The 14,982-nt window shown below is 46.5% G+C and overlaps 1 protein-coding gene across 3 annotated transcripts in view; it reads left to right on the plus strand.

Moving 5' to 3' along the window:
* The window catches only part of ASTN1 (astrotactin 1), a 345,878-nt gene that overhangs the window by 308,085 nt on the left and 22,811 nt on the right, over window positions 1-14,982 (plus strand). For all 3 annotated transcript variants that reach the window (XM_081493881.1, XM_081493880.1, XM_081493879.1), the window contains exons 18-20: window positions 6,876-7,009; window positions 10,915-11,066; window positions 13,317-13,452. In XM_081493881.1, coding sequence (XP_081350007.1) covers window positions 6,876-7,009; window positions 10,915-11,066; window positions 13,317-13,452 — 422 coding nt within the window. The remainder of the gene's footprint in view (window positions 1-6,875; window positions 7,010-10,914; window positions 11,067-13,316; window positions 13,453-14,982) is intronic.

The following is a 14,982-nucleotide window of genomic DNA, read 5'->3' on the forward strand; positions in this document are numbered from 1 at the left end:
AGACTAGAAGGAGCACCTTAGGTATACAGGTCCCCAAGGGAAAGGTCTGCCCACCTTAGCCTGGAGGGGCTGCTTTCCTGGCAATCACTCTGACTCTAAGAGCAAAACTCCAAATCGATGCAGATCTTTCCACCTTCTCTTATGCAGCTGGGTCATGACGTTTCCCCCAACCACTTCTCCTTTTCTTCTGCTGATCCCTCTCCCAAGGTGCTAGGAGGAAATGAATGGACCCCAGAGGATAAGCTGAATAAGTGTAGTAAAGGCAGGCTTACCTTACTCCCTAGCTCTCTGATCTCCTCAAGGATATGAAGAACAGAGTGAGTCAAAACACAGACAACAACAACAATGACAATGACAAAAATAAACACAAAAGCTTAAGGTGGGGGACTTCTGAGACTCTAGACAAAGCCCACCATGGGGACAAGGTACAGTAGAGTCACAGCAGTGAGCTGCTTGCAGGCCTGAGATGTGTGTCTATCCAGGTGGGGTGTTAATTGCTTTCTCTTTTCTCTTTTAAGGAACACCTGGTGTGTCACAGTTTGTTTCATAGGTGATGCTCAAACCAACAGGAAGGATTTTGCACGTGTGTGTGTTTCTCTCGCCTCTCTGCCTCCGCCGCAGATATTTCATTGGGGGTTTGAAAATAAGGCTTTTCACAGGAACAAAAAGATAAATTGTTCCTTTGGCCTACAAAGTTCTCCTCAATCTGATAGAAGTGACTATGGGAAGAGAAGTGGGAGAAGAGAGACCACAGGAGGTGGGCTTGAAAGGATGAAGAGAAGGCGGGGCTTGTGTCACCATGGAAACCCAAAGCTACAGTGCTTTTAATCCAATGCCCAGCCCTCCCCTAACCTGTCCCACTGTCTTCTGTGAGCACCCCGGGCTGCTTCAGCTGGTACCCAGGAGCTCCTGTACACTTGGCTGGAAACAGCAGAGTCACGGCGCTCATGCACAGAACCATCCTATGAGACAGGCGGGGCGTGCAAAGCTGCAGATAGGGATGAGCTTGGTGGGAGAGTGGGGGGTGTTGGAGCCCCTGCTTCCTGTAGGGCCAGCACCAGCAGAATGAGGAAGCTGGAGGAAGTTTCGTCTTTAGCAGCTCCCTCTTCTGGATCCCCTGCTAGCCAAAACTTAGCCCTTTCCTGTCTCCCTGCATTGGTCTTAGGAGGCATCTCTCAACCTCTCTCCTATCTGGCCATATTTTGAACCCTGAATTTCTAAGCACATAGAAAGGTGGCCTGAACTAGAGTTCAGTCACTATGCCCTGTTGCTCCTTCCTCATCTTCCTTAGATGTATTCAGTCTTCACCATTCTCTCTGCTCCTCTGCTTTTCTTTCTAATTGTACCCTTTCTCCTAAAGGATGGAGATGAGGAGTGATGAAGCCAAGGACCAGGGGAGGGGGAGCTGAGTCCTGGCATTAGTAACTTGATGTGTTCCTATCCCCACCTCTTTGATGGATCTTTGAGCCAATTTTCCTACATCTTGGCCTTATTATCTTCCTTCCGTTGGACTAAATACTCCCTAATGCCATATTTCAGTCTAGTCTGTGATTGCAGTTTAAAAACATGAAAGTCAAACCAGTATTCTTGCCTGGAAAATCCCATGGACAGAGGTGCCTGGCAGTGTACCTTCATGCAGTCCCCATGTATAGGTGTGCATCTTTTAAAGCAGGTATCACCTGCTACTCTCCTGTTTATATAGTCGTTCACTCCCCCCTAGACTGTGAGAGTCTTTCTAGTCTATGGAATCCCAGTGCCTGACAATAGTCACACAAAGATGTCATTCTGCAGAATGAACAAGCAAAATGATCAATAAAAAGAAATGAATGGATAGATGAACTTGAAAGTTCAGCTGCTCCCCTTAGAAAAAAATTATAAAAATTGGAAATTAGATTTCTTTTTTAGAATAAGAATTAAATCTAATGACAAACCAGGACTCCTATGCAATGCCTGGCACATTGGAGGTACCAAATAAATATAATTTTCCCTTCTCTTTCTTTTGCAAATCATACCTTCTTGATTCTGAAATTACTTCAGACATTTCACGGGGTGCTCCAAGGAGATCCAGTCCTTTATGCCTTAGCACAGAAAGAATTCAGTGAGAAGCAAAGTGATAGATAAAAAGTGACTTATTAGAACAAGGTGCTTGTGAGGTTTATAAATGGGCAGGTTAGAGGGGGCTGGGCACTGAGAACTTAGTAGGCTACAGTTTAATAATTAAAAGAAGAGTGAGGAGGGAAAAAAACACTTTTCCCCTCATTCTTGAATAGACATCACGCTTCCATCAGCTCCTCCTCTGGGTTGAGCAGGGGACATTTCCTATATGAGCCGGCTAGGACTGTCATAGCACTATGGAAAAATTATTTTAGGTCTCATTACAATGAGGGTGGGCTTCCCGTTGGTAAAGAACCTGCCTGCCGATGCAGGAGATGTAAAATATGAGGGTTCGATCCCTGGGTCAGGAAGATCCCCTGGCAACCCACTCCAGTATTCTTGCCTGGAGAATCCCACGGACAGAGGGGCCTGGCGAGCTATAGTCCATGGGGTCACGAAGAGTCGGACACAACAGAAGCAACTAAGCATGCATGCACGCACAAGGAGGGCCTTTCTCTTTGAAACGTCACTTTTCCATAAATCGTTGTTTTGTGTGTGCAGAGAGCATGTCCTGGGAGTCACTGACTTGCTGAGCTCACTGGGCAGGGTGTGGGTCTCACGCCGCCTTTGTTTGATTGTTCGGGGGCATGTCTCGTGCTTCCGTAGCATGGTTCTGTTGCTAAGCAAGCCCGCTCGGTCTTGGTTAAGTAAACCTGCTTTCTTGAGTGATTATTAACTCACAGGGTCGCCCCTACTTTTTCTTTAGTTACAATCCCCTGGTGGGATTAACTATTTAATCACTTACTTCGCCCCTTTCCTCTGTCCCTCTCAGTTCCTCTCATGTACCCTCAACCTACCTTCGCAGTTACTTCTCACACAGGATTTAATGAGGAGGAACTTGCAGGAATGGTCTGAAATGGCGTTCAGAATGTTTGTCATCGTAAGTGTCGGTCATCACACCTCTGGGAGGAAGATCTGGTCACGTTGCTCCCTTGTGTGAAACCTTCTGATGCCTTCCTGTTGCTCTTAGAACGTGACACCTTCCCACAGTGTCCAAGGACTCTCTGTCGTCAGCCCTGCCACCCTCCCACTGCCTGAGCATCTTTTCGACCCTGCTCTCTCTCACAGCCAGATGAACTTTTTCTCAGTTGATGTTAGAAGTAAAGTCTCACACAGGCTAAAGTCTTCTTAATGTTGGTTTTCTCTACCTAGAACACTTCGCCAACTTTTGTGACTCGATTACTCTTGCCCTCTCCCTCCAGCCTCACGGAGGCTTTCCCACCCTTCTCTGTGATACAGGCCCCCTTCTTGCGCCTCCTGCCATCATCTCACCCTTTCCTGGAGTCCTTGTCACAGTTGTGGTTATTTATGTAACTTTTGTTTGTTATTTAACTGTAAGACTTAATGCAAGCAGGGGCCATATTTACCTTCGCATTGTATCCTTAATGCTTAGCACAGGAAATGGTCCTTATAGGTGCTTAATCAATAATAGTTGCGGAGAAGGCAATGGCACCCCACTCCAGTACTCTTGCCTGGGAAACCCCATGGACAGAGGAGCCTGGTAGGCTGCAGCCCATGAGGTCGCGATGAGTCGGACACGACTGGGCGACTTCACTTTCACTTTTCACTTTCATGCACTGGAGGAGGAAATGGCAACCCACTCCAGTATTCTTGCCTGGAGAATCCCAGGGATGGAGGAGCCTGGTGGGCTGCCGTCTATGGGGTCGCACAGAGTCAGACACAACTGATGCGACTTAGCAGCAGCAGCAGCAGCAGCAATAATAGTTGATTAAAGACTCTAAGGCAGCAGCCATGAAATTCTCTTCATTCTGCTCATCTCAAAGGTTTTCTCACGTATATATATATATATATATATATATATATATTTTTTTTAATATAGTTTAGTCCAGGAAAACATAAAGTGAGCACTTAGTATGGAGCACTTGGCTCTCTTCATCTTGAGAGCTAGTGGATACGGCATTAATCAAGACAGCTTGATGTGTCCATCTAGCCTGAGACACCAAATCCATTCTGTTGCCCATTTACTAACCTGTGACCATAAGCAACTTCATGGTGACCTAACCTCTTGGACGGAGAAGGCGATGGCACCCCACTCCAGTGCTCTTGCCTGGAAAATCCCATGGACGGAGGAGCCTGGTAGGCTGCAGTCCATGGGGTTGTGAAGAGTCAGACACGACTGAGCAACTTCACTTTCACTTTTCACTCTCATGCATTGGAGAAGGAAATGGCAACCCACTCCAGTGTTCTTGCCTGGAGAATCCCAGGGACAGGGGAGCCTGGTGGGCTGCCGTCTATGGGGTCGCACAGAGTCAGACACGACTGAAGCGGCTTAGCAGCAGCAACCTCTTGGACTCTGTAAGTGTCTTCCACTGTGAATCATGATAATTAGTTATCATGGAGCTCAAATTAAAGTATTACTGATCCAAACTCAGGTCTACTCACCTGCCCATGGTAAAGCCAATCTACTGACGCCAGGTCGTGGTGAAGGAAAATGCAGCTTGTGTTGTGAAGGTTGCCAATACAAGGACAGTGGCTTGTGCTCCAAAACCCTAAACTCTTGGAAGGGTTTCAGCAAAACAGTTTTAAAGGCCAGGTGAGGGATGGGTGTATGTGATTAACTCGTGGTGAGCAATTCTCGGAATGGTTGATGGTGAGGGAACAGGATAGTATCTCAGGGGTTAACATTATCGATGCATTCCTTAGGTTCCAGGAAGCCTGGTCATCAAGTAGACACATCTTCCATTTGATGGGGGATTGACCTCTATAAAACAACTCAGGAAATGTGCATCAGATACTATTCTCTAGGTACTTCAGAGAGGAGCTAGAGCAAAGGATGAAGGGGAAGGCCCTACAGGGCTCTGCTCTGTTACAAAGGGGTTAGCATTTAAAAGTGCTTTCTAAACTTGAAAACTCTACACAAATAGCACTGATAATGGAGAATGGCCTGGCCCCTGCTCCCTAGAGGCTCCATTTCCAAGGTGGGTGGCGTGGGAGGGGAGTGTCAGTATGGACTTTACGTATTCTAACCTGCGGTGGATGAGATGTGGGATACTGACTTTGGGCTTGGACATGTTGGTTTTTCAGGATTATCTCTTCTTTTACTTCTTCTCTTCTGTTTTTTTTTTTCTTTCTTTAATCATTTGGCCTAACATTTTCCAGGATAGCTGTGTCATTGCTCTAACTTATCAATTATATGTGGGTATGGTGAGGGTGGAACCGAGGGAAGAGAACCACAAGGAGAGCAGAGGCTGCAGAGGTTGAGTTGCCCTGAGAGAAAGCTCTGGGCTCGCCCTGCGGCCATCTCAGGCTATCCCCAACCCTGGGCTGGGGTTGGGATATTAGGGGAGGGGGGCACTGAGGGGTCCATACCCCTCAGGACCCACTTCTTCTGCCCCTCTCACAAGTTCTGTTCCCTCACTGATCTAATGTTATCTTACTGTCCTTTCATTGAACAGTGAATATCTGCTGTGAGACCACTGTATGTAAAGAATTGTTCTAGCTTCTGTGGTATTTATAAGCTTCCTCAAAAGACTCGATCCTGTCTTTTAAAGACAATCACAATTGCCGGTATTTATTGATGACTAACATGTACTATTTATATATGACTATTGTGTGCATTGGGCTTCCCTGGTAGCTCAGCTGGTAAAGAATCTGCTGGCAATGCAAGGGACCCTGGCTCAATTCCTGGGTCAGAAAGATCCCCTGGAGAAGGGATAGGCTACCCACTCCAGTATTCTTGGGCTTCCCTGGTGGCTCAGATGGTAGAGAATTTGCCTGCACTGCAGGAGACCTGGGTTCAATCCCTGGGTCGGGAAAATCCTCTGGAGAAGGGAATGGCTACCCACTCCGGTATTCTTGCCTGGAGAATTCCATGGACAGAAGACAGTCCATGGGGTTGCAAAGAGTTGGGTAAGAATGAGCGACTTTCACTTCCTTCAATTCAATGTGCGCATTAGTATAGGCACTTTGCCATGCTCCTTGGCTTATATTTGTTTCATTTAATTGTCACAACATCCTTATAGGGAAAGTGCTGGTTTTATCCCATTTTACCACTGAGGAGCCTGAGTTTATGTCATTTGCCCAAGGTCACAGGGCAGGGGTTGGCAGAGCTGGAGTTCTCACCCAGAGGAACTGCTCCAGAGCCCGGGTCCCAGCCTGAGTGTCACATGGTTTCTACCTCTCAGGAGGAAAGAGAGGCATGATGCGCAATCACAACCCAAGGCAGAATCGCATACATATCGTAAGTGAGATCCAAGGCATGCTGACGGAGTACAGAGGAAATACTGGGGTAGGGTGAAGAGGGCAGAGGAGGATGCCCTGAGAGGCATTTGAGAAAAGGCTGAGTGCCTCTGGGCCAAGGGGAAGGTGCTGAAGGCGGCCCCGCTGAGTGGATGGAGACGAGGTCGTGTCGCTAGAGCCAGAGTGTGGAATGCTGGAGCAGAATGGGAGGGAAAGGCAAGGTGGATTGAGACTTGCTCCCAAGGTGCCAGCCCTCAACCACAGGGATGCTAATGAGACAGGGATACCCTGCAGATCCTCCGAGGTCCGGCTTTCCCAGAAACACGCCCCTGGCGTAGAAATACACGGAGAGGTGGTGCTGCAGCCGGCTGGCTGGACTTATTTAGGGCAAGCAGAGCCCTGATAACTCCATCTCTGGAGTCTGATGACCCGGCCCTGGCTCCCTGACGCTCACTCTTGTCTCACTCTTGTCTCTTGTCTCTTGTCTCACTCTTGTCTCACTCTTGTCTCCTCCCTTGCAGCTCTTGCTGGAGGCCACCATGAGCTCCCTCTGGTGCTCGGGAACCGGAGACGTCATAGAGGACTGGTGTCGATGCGACTCCACTGCTTTCGGAGCTGACGGGCTCCCCACCTGCGCGCCTCTCCCTCAGCCCGTGTACGAGCCCCTCCTTTCTGGGCTTTTCCTTGCTGGCATGCCTTAGCATTATTCTGCAAGCGTATATTAAAGATTGTTCACTATTTTCCAGGCCATGGGCTGGGTACTGGGGAACAGAAAGAAAAACATGGTGCAGTACCTGCCTTTGGGTTACTTTCAGTCTTTCAAGGGAGGCAGGCTCGCAAATTTGACAGTAGGGGGAATGGTTTGGTAAGAGTTATATGAGACAAGGACTTCCGCGGTGGTTCAGTGGTTAAGACTCTGGGCTTCCACTGCAGGGGGCAGGGGGCAGGGGGCAGGGGGCAGGGGGCAGGGGGCAGGGGTTTGATCCCTGGTCTGGGGAACTAAGATAGCACTTGCCATGTGGTGCAGCCAAAAAAAAACAAACAAAAAAAAAGAGTTATATGAGACATTTAAAGACAATGTGGAAAGGGAATAGTCAAGTGTGAATCTGAAGAATAGTGAAGGCTTCAAGAAGGAGACGGCACTTGGATTTCTCCCTGAAGGTAGAGCAAGCAGGACAACGTGGCTCAAAGCTAAGAGGGGAAAATGTGCTAGAAGTGGATGAAGTTAGAGATCAGTTATAAGGCCCTGGCCAACAGCGCACTGACTGGGTGACTGGCACCGTGTAGAGTGGTAAAGTACTGTTATCACCCTTCCTCTTTAATAGACAAGGAAATGGACTCAGATGGACTGAATAGTTTTTGCTTAAGTTATAGAACAGGAAGCAGAGCCATAGCTGAGAGACCGTGATCTTAGCCATCATAGTACAGAGAGGATACCACTGAGAGATGACTTTGGGTCAGACCAGTAGAGTTTGGTGACTGGTTGAGTATGGGAGTGACAAGGAAGGAGAGATTGAAAATGGACTTAAGACTTATGACCGGAGTGGCTGGGAAGATGAATAGGCTACAACTGAGAAAAGAAGCATCCCAGGAGAAGCAGGTTTGAGGAGGAGGTTGACTCCCTCTGGACCTGCCTTCGAGTTATAGTGGGGCAGTCTTACAGAGATGGTCACTGGTCAGCAGGAAAGATGATCAGAGCTCTGTAACAAAGTAACCACTAGAGATACGAAGGTTGAACTCAGCCCCAAAGAAATGAGAAACAGAACCAGAGCTAGGAGAAAGGATGCTCCAGACTGACTATCAACCGGGAAGAGTGGCAGATCAAGGATGCATGTTAAGGGGTATCTGCATTTGAGGGGTGAACAAAGTGCAAAGGGCTCAAAGACAGCTGAGAATAAACATGTTCAGTTTCCATCCCTGGATTCCATCCCCTCCGAGGAAGGCTGAACAGAACTGGCTGGACTCATGTAAAGGGCAGGAACCCCTGTTAGTCTCCAGTGAGGCTTCAACCATGGGAGTGAGGCACAGAAATACTGTGTCTACTAAAGAGGCCGGGTTGGACAAGCTAGAGAAGCCTGGCCCCGTGAACTGTCAGGCAAAGAGAGCCCAAAGGGAGGATCAGGACCTGGTAACTGGAGGGCTGAGTAAGTGGGAGCAAGATGGCAGCAGGAAACCAGCAAGTGAGAGGCTGGTCTGGGTGCACACTGCCCTCTGGTCTGTTCCATGCAAGTGCGGGTGGGCGTTGGAGGGCCAGGACTGAGCAGGGAGAACACTGAGAATGAGGAGGACACAGTGGCGGAGGGTCATTACAAGTCCAGTGTCTCCTTAGGTCTTTTCTACTTGGGTGGTTTTAGACACACCAGCCACTGCCTTCTTGCTCTTTATAGCCATGACTTGGACCTCTTAGCTTGAAAGGGAATCAAGCTCATTATTAGTAAAAGGTCTTTCTTTTGGTAGAAAGGGAGACCCTAAAACATGGTGCTTCTAGACTGATTCACCATCTAAAACAGCTACCTTTGAAATACTGAAGCCACCAAATTGTTATCATCAGGTGGACACAAAATCCAGTTATTAGTGTGAGCTGATTTCATTTCTAAAGCTACAGTGACTAAATGTCACAGCAAAAAATCAAGTTGGGCTAAATTTCCATAAACAGGAAAGTCTATTAAGGATTTTGCTTTCCTTGTCAACTCTAATCACTTCTTCCATCACCAGACCTTAATTTCTTGAATTTTTATCAGTAGTTGGATATAGAGATGCACTCTAGTTCTACACAAGCCTGTGTAAATCATATACAATCCTATTTCTCAGTAGAGTCCGCAGCCTTAGTCCCTATTTTCACAGAATCTGAGTCCTCAGTAAGCCTTAGTTACTTAAGCTTCCTAATGCTTTTTTTCTTCAAAATAGCCCTGTGCATATGATTCTAATTAATGAATTTGTCAGTATTTGCACTGTTTTGGGTCTGTTCCATCTTTCCTGTCATATGCAAACTATGCACTCCTTCCTAGTAAGCCACTGAAGAGCATGTGGTTTGTATTATTTTCCCACCAGTTGAATTCCTTGCTGTTGCTCCCACAATCTCTCATGATTTCTTGTTAGAGTTCTTATCACACATAATTACAAGCATATGTATAATTGTATGTTGGTCTGGTGACCACTCCATAGAGGAAGGGACTAGAGTTGGCTTGGGCATCCTCAGCACCAACTATATTCTTACAAGTAATGGGTGCTTAATAAACATTTGTTGAATTGAAATTGAACATTGCTTTGGTGTGATCCATCCACACTACCTTGCCAGGGAATCGTTGAGACCAGTGACACATCTTTGAGCTCAGCAGAGACTAGAGGGTCTTGCTTATGGGTGATCATGAGATAGAGGAGTCAAGGTTGGGAATGAATGGCAGAGATACATGTAAGGGAAGGAGGCTGGTGTGATCAAGAACTGGGAAAACTCCCCGAAGCCAGTGGTCTAGGAAGAAACAAAGACAAGAAGCAAATGAGAAACCTACAGCACACACGTGAAGTCAGAACAAAGACAGAGAACTGAAACCTCTTGGATCATTAGAAAATCTATACCAGTGGATGTCAGTAGTGTTTTCTGAATCTCTACCATGCACAAGCAGGGAGGAGGTGGCAAAGAGTGGTCAAAATGGACAACTGACATGACATGAGGAGACAGTGAATTGGGAAAAGCGATGAAAGACTGGAATCAGGAATCAGGATCTTCATAGAAACTCAAGAGCAAAGACAGAAACTGAAATCAGAACCTGAGTTTGCAGACGCAGGCCATCGCCCTAAGGAGAACTTGACATGTGTCCAGCTCTCTCTGGCCCAGTAAAGTCCCCTGTGAACATGACCTCCAAACTGAGCAGATGTCAGTCCCCATAGCAAGAGAGGAAGCCACGGTTCCCCCAGCAGGGCAGATCCTATAATGTTCTCGAAGCTGAGCTGACTGTCCTTCTTAATAAAGGGTTCTCCCAGATGTTACCTTCAGTGGGCCTTGGTATGAGTCTTATAGGCACGTTTTCTTATTTTTCAAGAGCAAATCCAGAAATTATATCTTCAAGCCTATAATATGTTACTCCAAAGGCCCTCTCCACTAACCCTGTGAGATATAAGTATTCGTTCATCTTTGACTCACCTGCTAATCTATTTACCAATAAATGTTGAGTTCCCAATTTGCAGTGGACTCTTGCTGCTGCTGCTGCTACTAAGTCGCTTCAGTTGTTTCCGACTCTTTGCGACCCCATGGATGGCAGCCTACCAGGCTCCTCCGTCCCTGGGATTTTCCAGGCAAGAGTACTGGAGTGGGTGGCCATTGCTTTCTCTGTAATGGGCTCTTAGATGAACAAAATATAGACTTTGAGGACCTTCAAAAATCTTTACTTTTTAGTCAAGGAGACAGGCCCTCAAAGACGTCATTTTAGTGGCTGGTCAAGAAAAGTTAGAAAAAAGAGTGTTTACCATGTAACAGTTGGGAAGGGGGCCAGTGGTGGTATCAGGAGACATCCCAGGTCTGGCCCGGGTCCTCGTCTCATGTCTCTTCCTGTCTGCACTCAGGCTGAGACTGTCCACGGTTCACGAGCCCAGCAGCACCCTTGTGGTCCTGGAGTGGGAGCACTCGGAGCCTCCAATCGGGGTGCAGATTGTAGATTACCTCATCCGCCAAGAGAAGGTCACTGACAGGATGGACCACTCCAAAGTGGAGACAGGTGAGCATCTCCCACTGGGCAGGCTCATCTTGATCCAAGGTAGCAAAGAGAAAAGGAAAATGTCCTGCCTCCTGCCTTTGCCCCAGGTCCCCAGGATCCCCGGGTCACGTGGGAAGAGCAGGGAGAAGAAGCAGCAGCCTCTTCCCCATTTAAGAGTTTTTGCTGAGTAATATTCCATTGTGTATATGTACCACAGCTTCCTTATCCATTCGTCTGCTGATAGACAATGGAATATTACTCAGCCATTAAAAAGAATACATTTGAATCAGTTCTATTGAGATGGATGAAACTGGAGTCCATTATACAGAGTGAAGTAAGCCAGAGAGAAAAACACCAATACAGTATACTGATGCATATATATGGAATTTGAAAGATGGTAACGATAACCCTATATGCAAGACAGAATATGAGACACAGATGCATAGAACAGTCTTATGGACTCTGAGGGAGAAGGTGAGGGTGGGACGTTCTGGGAGAATAGCATTGAAACATGTATGTTATCATATGTGAAACAGAACACCATTCCAGGTTCAATGCATGAGACAAATGCTCAGGGCTGGGGCAATGGGATGAGCCAGAGGGATGGGATGGGGAGGGAGGTGGGAGGGGTGTTCAGGATGGGGAACACATGTAGACCCATGGCTGATTTGTGTCAATGTATGGCAAAAGCCACTGCAATATTGCAGGGTAATTGGCCCCCAACTAAAATAAATAAATTTATTAAAAAAAAAAAAAGAGTTTTTGCATAGTGAGTAGCTGACAATGTCTTGTTTTGTTTTCCTCTTTGTTTATGAAAGAGGTGTCCATTTCATTGCCTCTAGGCACACTTACAAAGACACAACAATACAATACGCCAGTTATCCTAGGCCACAATTAGGAAACAATTCTGTGTTAACCACTGCCATGATTACAGGAAAAATAAAATAAAATCTCTTTGCTATAACCCTCACTCCCCACCCCATCCAGGCAAAAGCATGTAGAAATAGATGTGCTTATTACCCTGTGTCTTGTCCTAAAGCAAGGACAGGCTTTTGCCAGGTCCTAAAGCAAGCAAGCAAAAGATCTTTTTGCTTGTCCTAAAGCAAGGACCTGCTTTTGCCAGGGCCCACTGGAAGAGGGAAGTCTTAAAGGAGTGGAAATACCCAGTGAAAAATGTTTCATGCCTCAGTATTTACTGTCTACACATAGGGAAAGGTCAACATAAATGATTCCTAAAACTGACGCAAGAACATGGGCACCAGCAGGGTGGTCTCATTCAGGACAAATAATTTCTGGTGAAACTATCACAGAGGCTTGGGAACATATGCACTGCCTTCGGGCATAGAGAGCTGGCTACTGCTTCTTCTGGACCTTTCCTGATGTGCACAGGTATTGTGAAGGTCTGGCAGTGACCACTGACCAGAACAGATGTTCTCTGCCCGAGCCAAGAGCGTGTCATAAAAGGGCTCGCTGGTGTGCTGGGTCCATCTTGCCTTGGTTGTTTCTGAACTAACTCTGGACAAATGGCTCCAAATTGATTAGTTAGGTGTGAATCACTCAGAAAAGACCGTTCCTTCTAGGTCTCCTTTCCCTACTAGGAGTTTAAGAAGATCAGGGACCAAGACTTCCTTGGTGGTCCAGGGGTTAAGACTCCACCTTCCAATGCCAGAGATGTGAAGTTCTATCCCTGGTTGGGGAACTAAGATCCCACATGCCCCTGGGTGCAGCCAAAAATTTAAAAAATAATAAATTCAGCTCAGTTCAGTCAAACAGTCATGTCCGATTCTTTGCAACCCCATGGACTGCAAGCACGCCAGACCTCCCTGTCCATCACCAACTCCTGGAGCCTGCTCAAACTCATGTCCATTGAGTCGGTGATGCCATCCAACCATCTCATCCTCTGTCATCCCCTTCTCCTCCTGCCTTCAATCTTTCCCAGCATCAGGGTCTTTTCCAATGAGTCAGTTCTTCGCATCAGGTAGCCAAAGTATTGGAGCTTCAGCTTCAGCATCAGTCCTTCCAATGAATATTCAGGACTGATTTCCTTTAGGATGGACTGGTTTGATCTCCTTGAAGTCCTGATTTCCTTTAGGATTGACTGGTTTGATCTCCTTGCAGTCCAAGGGAATCTATAAATTAATTAATTAAAAAAAAAAAAGACGGGGGACCAAATTATTTACATATTAAGTTTTCATGGAGTTGATCATCACCAGACATTGCTTGGCCATCACTGTTTCTCATGCCTTTTCTATTCCTTGCTGTTCTGGGCAGAAACTGTGCTAAGCTTCGTAGACGACATCATCTCCGGAGCAAAGTCTCCTTGTGCGATGCCCTCTCAGGTCCCAGACAAGCAGCTCACCACAATCTCTCTGATCATCCGATGCCTGGAACCCGACACCATCTACATGTGAGTGACACACACCCACTTTGTTATTCCTTGCCTTGAACGCCCCCAGACTTTTAGCTCGTTCCTTTTTACTACTTGAGTTCCTTTAGAGACTTGGAAAAATAGAAGTGTTCCAAATCTTGTCTCAATCATCATTATAGTGTGTCTGTGTTAGTCGCTTAGTCATGTCTGACACTTTGTGACCCCGTGGACTGTAGCCCACCATGGGGTTTTCCAGGCAAATAGACTAGAGTGGGTTGCCATATCCTTCTTCAGGGAATCTTCCTGACCCAGGTATCGAACGTAGGTCTCCCACATGGCAGGCAGATTCTTTACCGTCTGAGCCACCAGGGAAGCCCTAGCATTATAGGGGACCTTCTAAACACTGGATGGGGAGGATCAAAAAAGATGATATAATCCCATCCTAATTTGCAACACAGATGGGAAACATATAAACAACTAGCTTTAACATCAAGTGGAATGAAATAAAAGCTAGATATAAAAGAGCAAGGAACATGTCATAGAAGAGAAAAGAAAGTTGTGATTCATTCTAACCAGAGTGGAAGTCATCTGAACTGGGTTGTGCAGATTTGCAGTAGGTAGCGGCATGTTAGAAAAGGCACACCAGGTGGAGGAAACAGCAAGGGCAGAGGTGAAGAGGTGAAAAGGTGAGCGGCCAGGAGACGATGGGGTGGAAACAGATGGTGAAGGAAGGGGCTAGAAGAAAGTGAACTCAAGAGAATAAAGTGAATGCTGAAAGTCAGAGGATATTATTACTTTTTTTTTTCTGGAGGAAAGGAGTAGAATACCAAGAGCTCTGCTTTAAAAAAATCTAGGCTCAGCCACATTGAAATAGTTTTATAGAGGTGAGAGATGGTCTTTCTTCAAAGAAAATACAGCGAGCTCCTATCTTGCGGCGCTTGGACCAGCTCTATTTTTGCTGGTAGCTCTTCCTTGTTTCCCCTTGTTTCCCTCTGTGTTCTGGGAACAACTGTGAAGTATTTTCGAAGCAGACATAAAAGACACCGAAAGAGGAGAGATAGTGAGGGAATCTAAGTCATGATGGGAACATTGGGGGACGAAGGCAGAATTCATAGTGATGTAGTTCTGGGACCCTTTGACCCCATCAGTATGAAAAACATTGAACAGTTTACAGATGAGGTCATGAGAATAGAGTCAAGGTTTCCAGAATAAATCGTTTCTATTTCCACAGTGAAAGAGTTCAAAGATGAAAAGCACTGGAAATTATGAGAGACATGGATTGCAAAATGAACTTCCATGCTCAGGCTGAAGATCTTCAGTACAGGAAAGAGAGATATAACCAAGGGGCCAGGCTGATGAAAGCAAAATACGTAAAGACAAGTGATATTCTGGAGGAGCTGGAAAATATAGAGACATAAATGGTAATAGTAGAACAAAGGCAAGTCTACTCAGGATTCTCATCAGCTGGCCTGCAGTTTGGGCAGCCTTTGTTCAGTGGTAAAGACTCCGCCTGCCAATGCAGGAGATGCCAGAGTCAAGGGTTTGATGTCTGGGTCAGGAAGATCCCCT

Source organism: Giraffa tippelskirchi, chromosome 5 (genome assembly GCF_054371585.1).
Source record: "Giraffa tippelskirchi isolate mGirTip1 chromosome 5, T2T-mGirTip1v1.2.pri, whole genome shotgun sequence".
Classification (NCBI taxonomy): Eukaryota; Metazoa; Chordata; class Mammalia; order Artiodactyla; family Giraffidae; genus Giraffa; species Giraffa tippelskirchi.